Source organism: Erpetoichthys calabaricus, chromosome 10, assembly GCF_900747795.2.
Source record: "Erpetoichthys calabaricus chromosome 10, fErpCal1.3, whole genome shotgun sequence".
Classification (NCBI taxonomy): Eukaryota; Metazoa; Chordata; class Cladistia; order Polypteriformes; family Polypteridae; genus Erpetoichthys; species Erpetoichthys calabaricus.
In genome coordinates, this window is record NC_041403.2 from 104344535 (window position 1) to 104361443 (window position 16909).

Genomic DNA, 16909 nt, shown 5'->3' on the forward strand with positions numbered 1-16909 from the left:
CAGGACAAATCAGGGTCAGAAATAAAAGGCAAAGAGTAAACAACAAAGTCTTTTCGCATTTGCATCATTCAATGCACAAAACGGCGATTTACACAATAATGGACCATACGCTATAAGAATCTGTGGTCCCAGAACAGCTAAAGCAACAACAAGTTAAATCTCAAAGAATACACAATTCGGTCAGGTGTATATTGATGATCACGGAGAAGTGATGCAAATTTTAACAGGCACAAAAGAAAGGTTATGTATATATTCCGCAAATAATATTACACACCAGAGGAGATCGTGATATGCCATTCATATTAAAATGTTTACAGTTTACCGTCAGAATAGCATTTGCTATGACAATCGATAAATGACTGGGACAAACATTACAAAAAGTCAGAGTATTTATTAGAGAAACAGAAACAATATTCACTTATGGGCATTGTCACAATGTGTCTCCAAACAAAATTGTTTTTAATGAAGCTTTAAAGTAAAAGTGCAAATAATGAAATTGAAACAATTCCAAAGAAAAAAAAAATGAATATTGTATATCAGATTAACCAAACACGGGGGTTGGCGAGCGAAGCGAGCAGGGGCGAAGCCCCCTAGTAACATTATGTTTGATACCTGAATACTACTGTAAATTTTCCAAAAATAACAATACTGTTTCTCTGCCAGTCTGGTGTCACTAAATAGGAAATAGAAAGCCTTTCAAAGGGGTTTCAGCAAGGCAGTGTGGCCAAGAGGCTTAGGAATTGGTGCGTAAACCAAAAACTAGTGGTTCAGTCCCATCACTGACTAACAGAACGATCCTTAACAAGACACTAAACTTGCCAGTGCTCTAGCCAAAGAATGTAATCACTTTATTAACTAATCACAAGGGTCTCTGTCATATAGTATCACAGTGCAATGTTACAAACAGCCTCCTCACACAATGCATTTAACTTTTCGGTTTTCAGAACCCATTTAAATTGCACTTCAGGTATGTCAGAAGCTGGAGCACATCTCTGGGCTTCTGGGTTCGAGGCAGGCAAGAATTCTGGAAAGGGCATAAATCCAACTCAGGACACATTATCTACATATATATTACACTACCGTGGCTGTCCGTTTGTCTTTTCAGGATTTTAAATCACCTGCAGCTCGCAAACCGTTTGACCTATTGACCTGAAATTTGTTACACATATACTACATGATGTCTACTATCCACTTTCAGTGATGGTGATGATTGACCTCCAAGATTATTCCTCTTTTTATTCTTATTTTATTGTAGAATCAACTCTCGGCACCGGCCAGCAAGGCAGCCGTGTGGCACATGCATACGGGCACCGTTCTCACTCCCTACCACCTTTGCTATCACATCCCCTACCTCTTCATTTCTTAAATCATTCTTGAGGCAGATTGAAGACTTAAGTGAAAAATAAAAGAAAACGTACTAAGTAATTGCAACACAAAAACTGACTTAATCAGTTTTAACACGAAAAGATTCAGACGAAAGAAGAGAAGAAGCGGGCAGCTAGGGTGGAGAAAAGAAGAGCTACTCACGAAGCAGCAAGCGCATCAACCTCTGAGCAAATGAATGCTAAATGTACAGAGAAAGAGGATGAAAACTAGGAATGCTCAAGTCAAGTGTATTCACTGCACATTATCGTACAGTGTGCCGTTACTGGTTATACAATAAAAGTGGTCCAAGGTCATGTTGGTTGGAGTATAAAGAATGTATAAATACTGAGACCTTACTGTACATATAATAAAAGGTAACTACTTAAATAATTTAAAATACTATCATACAACCATCCTATTATTTTTTAAAGTCCTATCAAGCTTCTTTGTTGTCATGCTGCATAAGCACCAGAAAACCATTCCTGTTCGACAAAATGACCCAAGCGCATGCAGAAGTGCTTCTCACCTGTGCCATTCATATTTGTGTATGCTCCTCTCACCACTTGCTCATATACCTGGGCGCCGATTGACCACATGTTTTTCCGGAACCTGATTCCCCGTGCCTGGACCATGAACAGATATTCATTCACTGTAAAGAATAAAATAAATCCATTAACAGTGTTAGCCCCATGAATCACTTACAATCAAATGAGAGCACTATGACCTTACAATTAGGTAGTTAGAGTACAACAGAATTAACTGAACATATTTGGAATCTCTTCAGTGAGACATGGGTAGGATGCGAGCCTCATACTGAAGTTCAGATTTATGGTGACATGTATGGAGCACAGTGAAATTCTTTCTTATGTGTCTGTAAAGACTCTCCACTGCCATGATCAGCAAGTATTACTAATCAGACACAACCCTTATAGGTACTGGGGAAGAAGTATCACTGTATGGACAGTTATTTTTTGTAAAATTAAATATTAAAAACAAAAAAAAAAATACAGTTTAAAACTAAAATCAAAATTCAAACAAATTAATTGGATAACTACAATAGAATAAATATTGTAAAACACAAACTATGAAACTACATTCCCATACTGCAATTCAAGAAACAATATCTGCTTTTGTGATTCTTGTCAAGGTCATTCTCAATTATATGAAGAATATGGAAATTAAGATGGATCATTATCCATAGTTTTTGTGGACCTGAACAGATTTGCATTTCATAATCCTGACCTTTTATCTCTCTCTTATTTCTAACCATTTTATTAACACAGATACTTCACCATGCACATTCACCATTGTAAATGGAACTACATGAGTTGGAGAGTTGGTAGCTCCTTTATCGTTTACACATCATAATTAACTGATGGCTAGTTAACAAAACATGTAACAAATAAAACCTAAATGCAGCTGATTAAAACTAACAGTCAATTAAGGGTGCTGAATCATAATAATTGACTTAAAATTAAACATAAAAAATGAATTGCTTTAGAGGCAGATAAATGGGTTCTAATTAAAAAATTGGCTGAGGTGAACCCCGTAGCCACTGCGGCCCTACAGAACCGTAAGTAAGGATCTCTGCTATACAATTTAATTAAAATTTGTGTTGGGTGAATGGAAGCACAAGCAAGCAATATAAACACCAAGTCTCATTATCAGCAGAACGAAAACCTGTAGCCACTGTGGCCCACCAGGACCATGAGTAACTGCCCCTGCTCTGCTGCAAACTGATGCACTGGACTACTTTAATTAGGTTTAGTGGTTATACTTTTGGACATTTCATTTTTATAAATATAAAAAATTAGTAACATACACATACATACACACCCTCCACACAACAATTACTTATTTAATCTCTTGTGAATAGAAACTACTTATGAAAACAGCCAGCTATAAAGACTGGAAGCTCCAGAGGCAGCTTTGCCTTGAGGTGAGATCGAGACACCCAGGGGGCCTCCTTCACGTTCCACTGAACAACGAATCCCATGACAGAAAAAGCAATAGGCAATTTAGTTCTGGGGGAATCCAAGAGATTCAAGCAGAAGGAGAAGTAATTTCAACAGTACTTGGTAATCCATAAAACGCTTTCTTTTACCCATTTCAAGGGTAATGTAATATGTCACATGTTCATCCCACATTGAAAGGATTATGTTGTATTTGTTTTACCGGCTCAGTGTATGAGATAACATTGTGTACTTATTTATTTCTATATGACAGGTCAAATTGTGCAGTGATCTGCCCTGAATACAAATATGTCATCCATACACTTTCTAGATATGTTTATTCAAATACAAGTTTGTGGGGTGCTTTGATCTACTAGGCATAAGGCTGGAGCCAATCCAAGGACTGGGTTTAATTCCATCACATGTCAGTCACACTAAAATCCACATTATTTTTTTATAATGCAATACTAACATGTTGCATAATTATGCATTCAGAACTGCAATTTATAGATAAATTGATTTTCCATTTCTATTGCACAGTTAATTGTCCACAGGACAAAAGTCTTGGGTCACTGAACTTGACACTCCCTGCTCAGCCTATCGTGAACACGTCTCCTCTCAGCATTTTTTTCTCATTCAGCCTGCACTGTCAACAAGTTTTATATATTGGTTTGTTTCACCTGATCAGATAACAGTATGAGATAAGGAAGGGCAATAATCTTTATACAGAAGAAAGTCGACATTGAAATCAGATGATGGTAAGACTCTGTACTGAGGATCTTTCATGATCTAAGAAGTGATCACAATATACACAATATCACAAGATAATAAAGCAAAAAAAAAAAACTAATGTAAGTTTGTTACATACAAGGATGAAGAACTACAAGTAATTAGACAGTACAAAATAAATTTCATATCACCTAACATACACATAATACAAATACATAGCACCAAACCAGTGATGTATCATGAAAGGAATTCACCACTTTCAAGTGAGAGATGAGAAGACAACAATCAGAGAAAAACTAAAATTAAAAGAATCCAATTGGCTCCAGCAGACCCCCGTGATCCTGTGTTCGGATTCAGCGGGTTGGAAAATGGATGGATGGATGTAAGTCCAAAGTCAGGGTTGGTCTCTGCCTTGCACCAAATGCTTGCTGGGATAGGATTCAGGTCTGCGTGCTGCAAAAATGTAACCAATTTATGATAACCTTTTCCAAATGGAAAATGAAACTGCAGAAAAATAACTTTACATTTAATAAAAAAAAGTCTGAATTAGTGTTAGACATCGTAATTCAAGGTGTTCACAAGAAATGTAAAGATTTATCTAATGAGCTGTAAGTACATAATAAATAAGAATAGCTGAACGTTTGACATATTTGAAATATTAAAAATCATGCTTCAGTTTAAAGTCTAAATATTCACGATTGTAACAGAAATTGGTCATTTTTCACCAATTGGTTTGCTCTTTATTACAAGGGTGTAATTTCCTAAAAATATATATTTTTTGGGTTTAGAGGGACAAAAATAGGGGGAACTCCAAAAAAGCTAGATGTCTTGTTTAACTAGACATTAAGATGAGTCGAACGGCCTGTCATATGGGAGTGTTTTCTCTGACCTGTTGGTGAGGAGGCACCCGATTTCAAATCATTCATATGTAATTCTTATGAAGACAATCATAAACTTGGTCTTCTGTATTTTCCTCTGAGTTACGGAAACTATCAATTAAAATATTCAAATCCTAACTTTGCCACTGCCTTCTAATGGGTTTAGCTCTGTGCTTTGTGTCAAACCCCCCCACCATGTAATCCAACTTGCTTCACTCATCTCAAAGATGTGAAGCTTAGTTGCACAGGCAACTCTAAGGTGATCGGTGTGATTAGGAGTGGGCATAAGTGTGTGCAGCGCAATCTGCATCACAGTGGATTCCTGCGCAAAGCCAGCTGTTGCCTTGTATCTGATTATTTCAGGATATACGTGGTCTGCTCACAACCCTACAACCTGGATTAAGAAGGTTCAGAGTATGGATTTCATAAATTATCGATTCAATAAATAATCCTTCTCAATTGTGCATTTCCTTTACGTACAGTATCTATGTGGAATTTCTCTGGGTACTCCAGTTTCCATCCACATACCAGGGACAAGCATTCAAGATTAAAATCTCTAGGATGAATGTGTGTGAGTGCCAGCCCTGTGATGAATGGGTGTTCGTCCAGGTCTGGACTCTGCAGAAATACCACCATTTCAGCTTTGGGTTTGTGAGAACGTTGTTCAAATCCTTCCCATCCCATTATTTGTTGATAATGAAGTATTCCATGTAAGACTCCCATAATCCATATTACTAACCGACAATGGTAAACCGGAAGGCATGGACCCAGGTACATGGCGATGGACGCAGGAGACATAGTGCGCAGGCACCTACAGCGCGCGTCTCATAAACCGCAAGCAAAGTCTGATCCACCGCGAACGAAGGAGTCACGGCTCAAAAACGAAAGAGCTCAACTAACGAAGGAGTCACGGCTCAAAAACGAAATAGCTCAACTAACGCCACACAGAAAAGAGGATTCTGCACTGCACCCCAGAGTCAAACGGAAGACACTGCAGGGTCCGCAAAAGTCCACAAAGATAGTACGGAAGGCGCGAGAAAGTACGAAAGGGGCAGGCGCCTACAATGCGCTTCTGAACTAAACGTCCACACTACACAGCATGGTCCGGGTAATAAGAATAAACGAACTCTCCGTATTAAATGTACAGCATCCTCACACGTCCAAACCATATAGCTTATGTGAATCACATTACAGTGATGCATTATTAACAGTACAACCACAGAAAACGCTCCATATTAACAGTAAGTGCAATTATCCATATTACTAACGGTAGACAACGGATAACTAATGGTGTCACGGTCACGGCTCCAAAACGATCCAGCTCAACTAACGGAGCTACAAAAGCGAGCCCGCATGGATAAAAACAATAGACGTAGGCGCCTACAATGTGCGTCTGAAACCGCGGAAGCAAAACTGTCTCGGTTCCAAAACCAAACAGCTCGACTAACGGAGCTACAAAAACGAGCCCGCATGGACAAATACAATGTACATAGACGCCTACAACGTGCGTCTGAAACTGCAGAAACAAAGCAGGCGCGGGTTCAAAACAAAAGACCACAACTGATGGAGATACAAAAACAAGCCCGCCTGGATAAAATCAATGAACGCAGGTGCCTACAGCGCGCGTCTAAAATGCCGCAAGCAAAGCAGGCACAGCTCCAAAAAGAAATAGCTCGACTAACGGGGCTACAAAAACGAGCCCGCCTGGATAAAACAAATGAACGCAAGCGCCTACAACGCGCTTCTCAAACAACGCAACCAAAGGAGTCACGGCTCCAAAACGAAACATCTCAACTAACGGACATACAGAAGTGAGCCCGCCTGAATACAATTAATGAACGTAGGCACCTACAACGCGCCTCTCAAACAGCAGAGTCAATAGATAAACGGCAAAGAAAGGAACAACAGGCGGCCGCTAAACAATTCCGCCAATTAGCTGACAACGCATTCTGTAATGAGTCCACTATTAGTGAAAATTCATTAGGATTAATGAATATACTTCCTTTGTTCGTCATCTACACCTTTACACTCCAATATATCTCATACATTCATCAATGTATTTCGGGTTAACCAATACCGGGGGTAGGTGAGCGAAGCGAGCAGGGGGCGGAGCCCCCTTGTTATTGTTCTATTTTAACATCTGTTCATTTCTTTTATTAAAAGTAGTAATACTGGTTTGATAAATCTGTATGATTAAACACATATTTAAAAACACTGCATACTTAGTTCTGGGAGAGAGCTGCAATCTCACTGACACAGTCCTGACAGTCAAAACTTAATCATTTGGTACCTTTTCATCACAGAAAGTCTTTATTAACATTCCAGCCAGTCAGCCATAGTTTACAAGAAGTGGTAAAATTAGATCCTGCCCTGCTAATTATAAAGAATGGCATAACACACATATTTTGTAAAAAAAAAAAAAAGACAGTGGGATATTTTCTGGCTGGACTACAGAAAAACAAAAAGCTTTGAAATTCAGAGTCACCTAGCAATGGTAGAAGAACACATTTGTAAAATAGTAAACATTCTTTTGCATTCACTTTCTCTTGCCATGCCTGTCATAAGGTACATCGATCTTCTCCCACATATATGATTGTCCATAATTTAGGCAACAGCCTGTTTGAAGATGTGCTATATACATTTTCAGATTTAATCTCATACTTTTTTGCCTCCATCTCTCAGATATTCATTTTTGTAAAAAGGTCTCTCCATAGGTAGCATATCAGCCTAAAGGTGTGTATTATTTCCCAAAGACAAAAAGGAGCAATTAGGATCACAGAAGGCACACAAACAGCCATTTAAACAATCAAATGAAAAGCACATACTATATGCTAGTATAGTGAATTTAGCCAAGAATAAAAATGAAATACAGTATGTGACCAGTTACACAGACGGACAGACTGATAATAATAATAATAAAAAAATATTTTATTTATATAGCACCTTTCCCATGATAGATATACTTTATTTGTCCCCAAGGAGAAAGTTAAACTTTACAGAAGCTCAAGAAATATATAAAAACTAGCCAACCCGCGGCGTAGCATACGCCGCATAAGTATGTATTGATGGGTGAACACTCCCTGAAAGACACAGTTGTCCAAATGGGGTTGGTTTTGAGGATACAACTGTAGGTGAATGAAAAGATGTAACTCTGGAGAGGGCAACGTACAATACAGCGTGTTACACGCTGCATACAGCGATTCACATCGAAGCATAGACACTGCTAAGACCATAGGATAACCCTCGCAAACTGTTCTACACGCTGCATACAGCGATTCACATCCGCGACAAACATGCTTCTTCTTATGGGGTGGGTTTGAGGATACGACTGTAAGGGAACTCTGGAGAGAGCAACATACAATTGTCCGTGACTGAAAACTGCAGGACCGCCGCCGCGCCCCCACCTCCCAGAGCGAGGGACGGGGCTGGACGGCGGGTGCGCGCGGAGGGCAGAACACATCCGCGACAAATATGATTCCTCTTAGATGGTGTTGTCGCGTCCGCCCTCGGTCTCGAAGCATACACACTGCCTGGTCATGTGCCCGCTCGCAAGAGCAACTAACAGAGACCCACCCACCAACTGTAAGACCTTTTCCCTATTCCCTTAGTTTTGTTCTGGACTCGGTTTTGTGCACATCAGTGCTGAATTCACTTGAACGACTTTGCAGCCAGGAAATCAATTATACACGTGGCTGCCCCAAACCTTTCTATGACTCTGAGTCGAGTTTGTGACTATATATAACAATATCCACCTTATGCATGTGTTTATAAAGGGCTGAGTCTTTCTAGAGTAAATTTACCCATAACCCGTTTTGTTCAGTAATTTGAGTTTATAGTTTTACCATAATAAAGTGATCGACAAAGAGGAAATTTTAAGATACTGTTTTTATTTTTTTAATTTTAAGTTAAAATAACAACAATAATAGCACATAATAATGTTTATTCACTTATTACAAAACAATTAATGATGAGTAGATAACGGAATACCTGAGCGAAACACATGGAGTCGGTGAGGTGCTTGTTCTTGCTTTTCACTGAAGATTTCAGATATTTTAGGTGCAGTTATTGAAAGAGCAAGTCTCATAAGATCTTTGCAACTTCAGGTTTTTTTTAAGCATATTTAACATCTGAGTAGGCAAAATGTATCCCTAGGGTAAAATTTAACCCTTGTTGGGATCCCCTCTCATACACTATTCAGATTAAATCAGGTTTAAACCCTAAAAATTACATACAGATCAAATCTTTTTAATTTTAATAAGTTTATTAGAAGTGACTTGATTCCAGTTTTGCCTGCATGCAAATGTTTCATGACACAAAGCAAACTATTTATAATACGTTTGTTAACTCTGCTTATGTTGTAAATCAGAACAAAGAACATATCAGACTTCAGTGAGCTAGGAAGCATTTAAGAGACACAATGTCCAATTACATTTTTAGAAGGCCATGCAAATTACTGGGTGAAATATTCTTTGTGTATAAAAGTTTAATCTGGTGGTGGAGCGATTCTAAATAATATATTTAGAATTGCACACAACAGTACTGCAGCACTCATTTCACACCGATAAGGCTCCCTAGTGTTAGTGGTGAAATGCACAGTACATTTAAAATGTGTGCAAACACCGGGACTTTGCCCTGCCTGTTCTCAGTGCTTTTAACAAATACTGTAGTTAAACATCACCCAGAAATAGTATCTGCATGAGGTTTTATAAGAAACTGCAAAAGCCCTGTCAGCAAATCATAAAATAAAAATATTTATTAAGTATAATTAGGGATCAGTTGATGTTTTGTTTTTTTTTTTTTGTTTTTTTTTAAACTAAGGTAGACAACAAAACATGAATGCAATAGATAAAAATAATGAAATACTGAAATAATAAAACAAATTAAGCAGGACAAAAATGTAGAAAATTCAGTGATTTGACAGCATTAACCTCCTTCGTGTTATGTTCACCCCTGGAAAAACAAGCCAAAAACATTTAATTGCATTCAATAAGTAAAAATATTATGTATAACAGAAACATGTAGATGCTAAATGTCAACTAGCTGTACTGATGCAGATTTAGCACACATCCTACCTTGGACATGTTTTGTAACAGTCACCAATGCACAGCCAGCTGTTACACTCTGGACAGGACAAGTTGTTTCTTTGCATGCATTTCTTAAATTGTTTCTGTTGCTTGTGTATGAGAATTTTAGTGCTTGATACACCCCTTGTGTTATTATAGGCTACCACAGTGTAAGGCTCAGTGACGTCCACATTTCCCCTGAAACTAATATTGAGAGTTGCTGCATCTATATATACAGTATAATTCACTAAGTCCATGGCAAGCAAGACGCACGCAAGACAGAGCCACGCCCGCCAACTCACAGAGCTTCGCCCACCAACAATTCACTAAGCAGCCAACCATGGCACACACGACAGAGCCCCGCCCGCCAACTCTAACACTCCTCCCACGTCCATTACCTTCACATTGTTTTCCTTTTATTTCTGATCCCGTTCAACAACTATATGGCAACATCGACTTCTCAACTGTGACTCCAGAACAACTCAGTACGCAAGCTATACTAAGCATCACCAACGAAGATACACTACACCGTAATGAACAAGTACTGAAACTTATCCCTACCGACGAAGTAACTTTCACCAGCATTGCCTCCATCGTCACAGACGATCCCGCAGATCAAGTTTCATTCCCCGAAGAATTTCTTAACAGTCTTACTCTCACTGGTATGCCTCCGCATAAACTCAAAAATAAAATAGGTTCAGTCGTCATGCTTCTCAGAAACCGTCCATAGCAAGCAAGACAGCGCCACGCCCGCCAACAATAATTCACTATGCAGCCATGCGCGCCGATGATTTCCGCACGTGTTCAAGTCTCTCCCTGTGCATTCCCTGTGCAGCGAGCGAGCCAGAGAGAGAGAAAGAGCGACACACACAGGCGTGCGAGAGAGAGAGACACACACACACAGGCGCACGAGAGAGAGGGGGCTGGATGCATAAGGCAGAGAAGGCAGTTAAAGAATGCACCGGGCTTGATTTTGTTTTCACTTCTGTTTACAATGATCGGTTCGTAGCGTGCATTGTTGCAATGCTACTTTTCTTGGTGGTTTATTACATTACGGATGTTTCAAATGTTCATTTTTTTAAAACTCATTAAAAAAGTGTTTCTAAACTGTGACTCTGGAACAACTCAGTACGCGAGCTATATTAAGCGTCACCAACGAAGACTCGCTACACCTTAATGAACAAGTACTGAAACTTATCCCTACCGACGAAGTAACTTTCACCAGTGTTGCCTCCATCATCACAGACGATCCCGCAGATCAACTTTCATTCCCCGAAAAATTTCTTAACAGTCTTACTCCCACTGGCATGCCTCCGCATAAAGTCAAAATTAAAATAGGTTCAGTCGTCATGCTTCTCAGAAACCTCATGCCAGCAAGAAGTCTCTGTGATGGCTGGCACTAGACTGACTGTTACCAGCATTCACCGCAATGTACTGAAGTGTAAGACCATCGCAGCTCCTACCTCACAAACTGTCCTTATTCCCCAGATATCCCTGACCCCATCAGATTCAAATTTGCCTTTTACTTTTACACGCAGACAATTTCCTGTTAGATTAGCCTTTGCAATGACAATCAATAAGGCACAGGGACAAACTTTCAAAACGATATGCCTGTATCTGCCAAAACCAGTTTTCAGTCACGGACAATTGTATGTTGCTCTCTCCAGAATTCCATCTTTTCATTCACCCACAGTCGTATCCTCAAACCCACCCCATTTGGACAACTGTGTCATTCAGGAAGTGTTCACCCATCAATAAATAATTATGTGGCGTATGCTAAGCCGCGGGTTGGCTAGTTATAAATAATAATAATAATACATTTTATTTATTTGTAGGTGCCTTTCTAAACTCTCAAGGACACCGAACAATAGACAAAACACAGATTATAAACAAAAGTAAAATACAAAAGTTAAAATCAGAGAGAGCAATTGTAATCAAAGAATAAAAGCAGTCTTAAACAAATGAGTTTTAAGTTTAGATTTGAAAAGTGAAGATGATTCAATATTTCTAAGCTCAGATGGTAGTTCCAGAGCAACTTAATGCTCTGCTCCCCATAATGGTAAGACGGATGAAGGGGACAGTCAAGTGGATGGAGAAAAAGGATCTGAGGGTACGGGAGGGAATGGCAACATGGAGGAGGTCAGACAGATATGGAGGGGCAAATTTGTGGATAGCCTTAAAAGTTAGTAGGAGAATTTTGAACTGAATTCGGAACTGAACTGGAATCCAATGAAGCTGCTGCAAAACGGAAGTGATATGGTGAATAGAGGGGGTTGTAGTAATGAATTCTAGACTAGTTGAAGCTTATAAAGAGATTTGCAAGAAAGACCAAAGAAAAGGGAATTGCAATAATCCAGATGAGAAGTGACAAGGCTATGAACAAGGATAGCAGTGGTGTGGGGAGTGAGGGAGGGGTGAATACGATTAATGTATTGCAAGTGGAAATATGCAGACTGGGAGATGTTATTGATGTGGGACTGAAAGGATAAAGTACTGTCATGGATGACACCCAGACTCTTAACCTGTGCGGAAGGGGAGACAGAGGAATTATCAATAACAAATGAAAAATGATCAGTTTTGGATAATGTTGATTTTGTACCAGTGAGGAGAACCTCAGTTTTGTCACTATTTAATTATAAAAAGTGGAACCTAATCATGTGTTTTTGGCAATCTGAAAACAAACATAAATTTCATTACTCTTAGTCCAACTCGTTTCAGTTTATTCTTGTACTAAATGTTTCATTAACAACAAGCTCAGATGATTTTACGCAAATGTACCCTTATTACAGTATAAAAACATTTACACATGTAAAACACATATCAAAGTAAACAAACAGTAGGAAATAAATCTATCTCATTCATTATAACATAATCGAAGTCATGATAATAGAGTTCCAGATAATAAATGATCTGACCCACGACAGCACAGAAGCACATTATAAAATCTCCTGTTAACCCTGCTCCTGAAGAAAATACACTGGAGGTGCAATGTCAGCGATAATAGGTAATTTGGTAACCTAGGCCAACTTGCAGTCCTCTTCCTTACCAGACATTCTACTATTTCATATATTACATACTGAAGCTAACCACTGTAAAACTATAAATGTAATCAAATATATAATGATCTGGCACTGTCTTAGCAACGTATGACTCATTTTCAGCAAACATGAAGAACACTGATAAGATGTACACCCAAAATGGATCATTGTTCTTTTATATTCTGCTGTTTGCACAGTTTGCACATACTGTATGCATTCTTGTTTGTAGAAGATATGGCCTGTGTGTTTTAGGCATGCCTTCTGTCCAGTCAATGCATATGCCTTTGGAAGCATTTTGGCAGCTCCCTGTCTAAATTGACATCAAAATCACTTCTTTGTTTCTTCATGCATCAACATATTCAGTATTAAGTATGAATTGGTCTTTATGTTATAAACCACACTAACATCTCAATTCGTGGACAGGAAAAACAACTTGGTCAAGCGTAAAAGTGCCACCAAACAACACTTGAATAGAAATGGGTTGGAGACAGTTTGCAATGAATGCGAAACATCCATCTTTGAACACATGCATAACATTACAGCAATATGAGCTGCTTAATCAGTCACTTGCTACACAGAAGCAAAAGTCTTAAACCTGGATTTCAGATCTCACACTGATGGCACATCATTTATAATAATAAATGCTCAAAGTCCTATTGCAAGTCCAATATATTCTTGAAATTATTGCAAGACTGGAATCACAAGATAATAATGTAGGCTTCAAGATGAAAGTATTATTACAGTATGTTTTCTTGAGTAAGGCAGCAAGTGAATAATAACATTGCAATACTCAATTCTGATTGAAACAAATATATCCTTTAAATTCTCTGCATCTTACTTACTAAAACAAAATTCCAATTTTCCTCTGTTTTTCCAATGGAAAAAGCAGGTTTTGAATAATATAGTAGTATATGTGGTTAAAGTTAGACTGATGTTAAAAGTTTTGAATAATATGGTAGTATATGTGGTTACAGGTAGACTGCTGTTAAGCATAACACTTATGTTGCATTGCCTGCGATGGATTGGAGTCCTGTCCACGGTTTGTTTCAGCCTTGTGCCCTATGCTAGCTGAGATAGGGTCCAGCAGACTCCCACAACCCTGTTCAGGATTATGCGGGTTTGGAAATGACTTATGTTGCAAACTAATTCAGCAAAATTATTGTTCAGGCCTTGATAGGACCTTGTTGCCATCTGTGTCATATTCACCAACAAGAAATTTGTTCAGGTGGTGTCCATTCTCACTTGAAGCTGCTCAATGCAAACTCTGTCTGCGAGATTCAGGTGCAGAATATGACCATCTTGGTGTTTCAAATTAAAGGAGAACTCCTCTTCTCTAGTAACCAACAAGGTTTCTAACTGAGAAAATGTGTTCTTCTCGCAGAAGGCATTCTTCATTTCAGCCTCATTCCACTATTTTTGCCACACCTAAGCAAATCCAAGATGAGCACTGAAATTTTACCACCAAGAAATAAGTTCAGGAGTTGCCCATCTTAGTTGCTCGTTGTCTTTTGAAACCATCAGAAGCTAATTTAGACCACTGCATCCAAAGTGCAGAGTACTATTAACCCGAATAATGTAAGGGACAACTCAGGTCTCTCAAGAGACCAACCAGTCAGTTTCTGACTGCGAAGGAGTCTTCTTTTGAAAGTGAGTACGCCCCATTTCAGCCTTACTACAATTATTATCACCAATTAACACAATATTTTTTCTACCATTTTGAAAGAGAAGTAACCACTCATGGCATTTTTAATTCATTGAAATAATTAATTATAAATGCAGCAGAAGAAACCATGAATGTCCATATCTTCCAGCAAATAAAGTAACAACAGTAACCGTTCTGGCACTATGTCTTACAGCTGTCATACTATACTACAATCACCACATTTCTATTGATTTAATTATTAGAGTTTCTAAGCCTGTATAGTGGAAACGTGTGGTCAATGGTGCCAAAAGCTCCACTCACAACCTAACAATATATACAAACTGTAGCATTTCCTCTCTTAGAAGATATCATTTTAGAATGTTAATGATAATGCAATTTGTTTATTTCAGAAAGAAAAACATCTAAAAAGAAATTGTTTTGGGGACTCTTTATCTCAGTATTGGTAGTATTTAAAAGGTATTCCAATTTTTTTGAAAACAGCAGACCTTTGGATAATCTCGACACTGCACTGGGAATCAGACCTTTGAACTACATTTTCAGAAAATGAGCGGAACTCAGCACTACACATATCAACACCACGCACACCTTGGCACAGGCTAAACAAAACATGTCCAAGTTGAAAAGTCAATTGTGAATGATATCATTAGTCACCTGCTTCATTGGGCCAGATTTTGTGGGAATGTGCCCTGCTCAGACATTACTGGAATAAAATGTTTTGCTCATTTATCAGACAGCGTCAGATTCCCAATAACTCCTAATCCTTTTGTGGGTGGGGTAAAACATGATGGCCCATTGCTCCATTACAAAAGTGAGAATTCCACTATAATGCTTGCATTCTGTCTTATCTTGCGCAACTGGAAAAATCCTAGCCAAATTCCCATAAAGCAAAATCTCCGATTTTACTTAAAAATCTAAAATAAAAATCACTTTATGAAGAACAGTTCAACTCTTAGGAACCAGAGTGGCATTTATTAATGGTCTCCATGATGAATTAAGCATGTTGAACCTCTATGCACATTCTGGATGCTTCAGGGTCTTTAAATGCTTACCTCATTGGAGAAGGGATTTGTGATCTTATTTGAAAAAGATGTAAGACTGAATTTCTTGCTGATTTAGTATTGATTATAATGAAAACTTAAAACAACTAAAATATACTTAAAAATAATGCTGGAATGCCACTCAGTGTCCAAAATGGCAGCCAATGGGAATTTGTGCACTGAATGGTAGGTAGAATGGCATACTAAGTTCCCTAGTTTTAATCAATCATCTGGGATTCCAAGGAAAAGTTCACAGTGACAAAGGACAATGTCCTATTCCTAAGCCGAATCCCTTATTGGATTAAAAGTGGTCATTAAAGGTTAGAGTGAGAGCCAAATGAAAAGCTGCACCCAAACACAGAAAAATCACCAGAGTTAAATTAAATTAAAACTTCCTCTGTTGATAAAATGTAAAAGTGTTTATATGTGAACACTGTTTTCATAAATACAATTTCAAGTGTTAATTTATGTAGTACTAGGCTGTTGTACCATGTTAGCCATAATGAATGTAGTGAGAACTCAAGCAAAATGACACCTTTTATTGCCTAACTAAAAGATTACAATATGCAAGCTTTTGAGGCAACTCAGGCCCCTTCTTCAGGCAAGAAGAAGGGGCCTGAGGTGCCTCAAAGGTTGCATATTTTAATCTTTTAGTTAGCCAATAAAATGTGTCTTTTCACTTGACTTCTCACCAAGTGTTAATTTAAAACGGACAATTTTGCTGTTCAGTTATAACGGAGGCACAGTGACTTTGTGAATCAAACATCATAAGTACAAATCCCCCATCGCTATCTGTGTGAAGTTTCCCTGTTCTCCTGGTTTGTGTATTGTTTTTTTTTTCCCTCTGTGTATTTCGGTTTTCCTCTCCCATCCCAAATACACAAAAAAAAAAAAAAGCTAAGCATGTTTGGGCCCAGCCAGTACTTAGATGGGAGACCATTTAAGAAAAGCATGGGTTTCTGCTGGAAGAGATGCTGGTGAGGCAAGCGGGGGGTGCTTATCCTATGATCTGTGTGGATCCCAGTGCAGTGATGGGAACATTGTGCAGTGAACATTGTACTGTCCTTCAAAACCAAGGTCCAGAATCTCTGTGGTCATTCTTCATAAAGAGTAGAGTATATCCCGATGTTTAGGCAAAATTTCCTTCCATGGCCTAATCATTCAGGCCCCCTAATCATCCCCTG

General features: G+C 38.5%; 1 protein-coding gene across 1 annotated transcript in view; it reads right to left on the reverse strand.

Annotated features, from left to right (window-relative positions):
- b4galt5 (UDP-Gal:betaGlcNAc beta 1,4- galactosyltransferase, polypeptide 5) overlaps positions 1 to 16909 on the reverse strand; it is a 130669-nt gene that overhangs the window by 69779 nt on the left and 43981 nt on the right. Inside the window, exon 2 of the mRNA XM_028811690.2 lies at positions 1892 to 2014. Within this exon, the coding sequence (XP_028667523.2) occupies positions 1892 to 2014 (123 nt within the window). The remainder of the gene's footprint in view (positions 1 to 1891; positions 2015 to 16909) is intronic.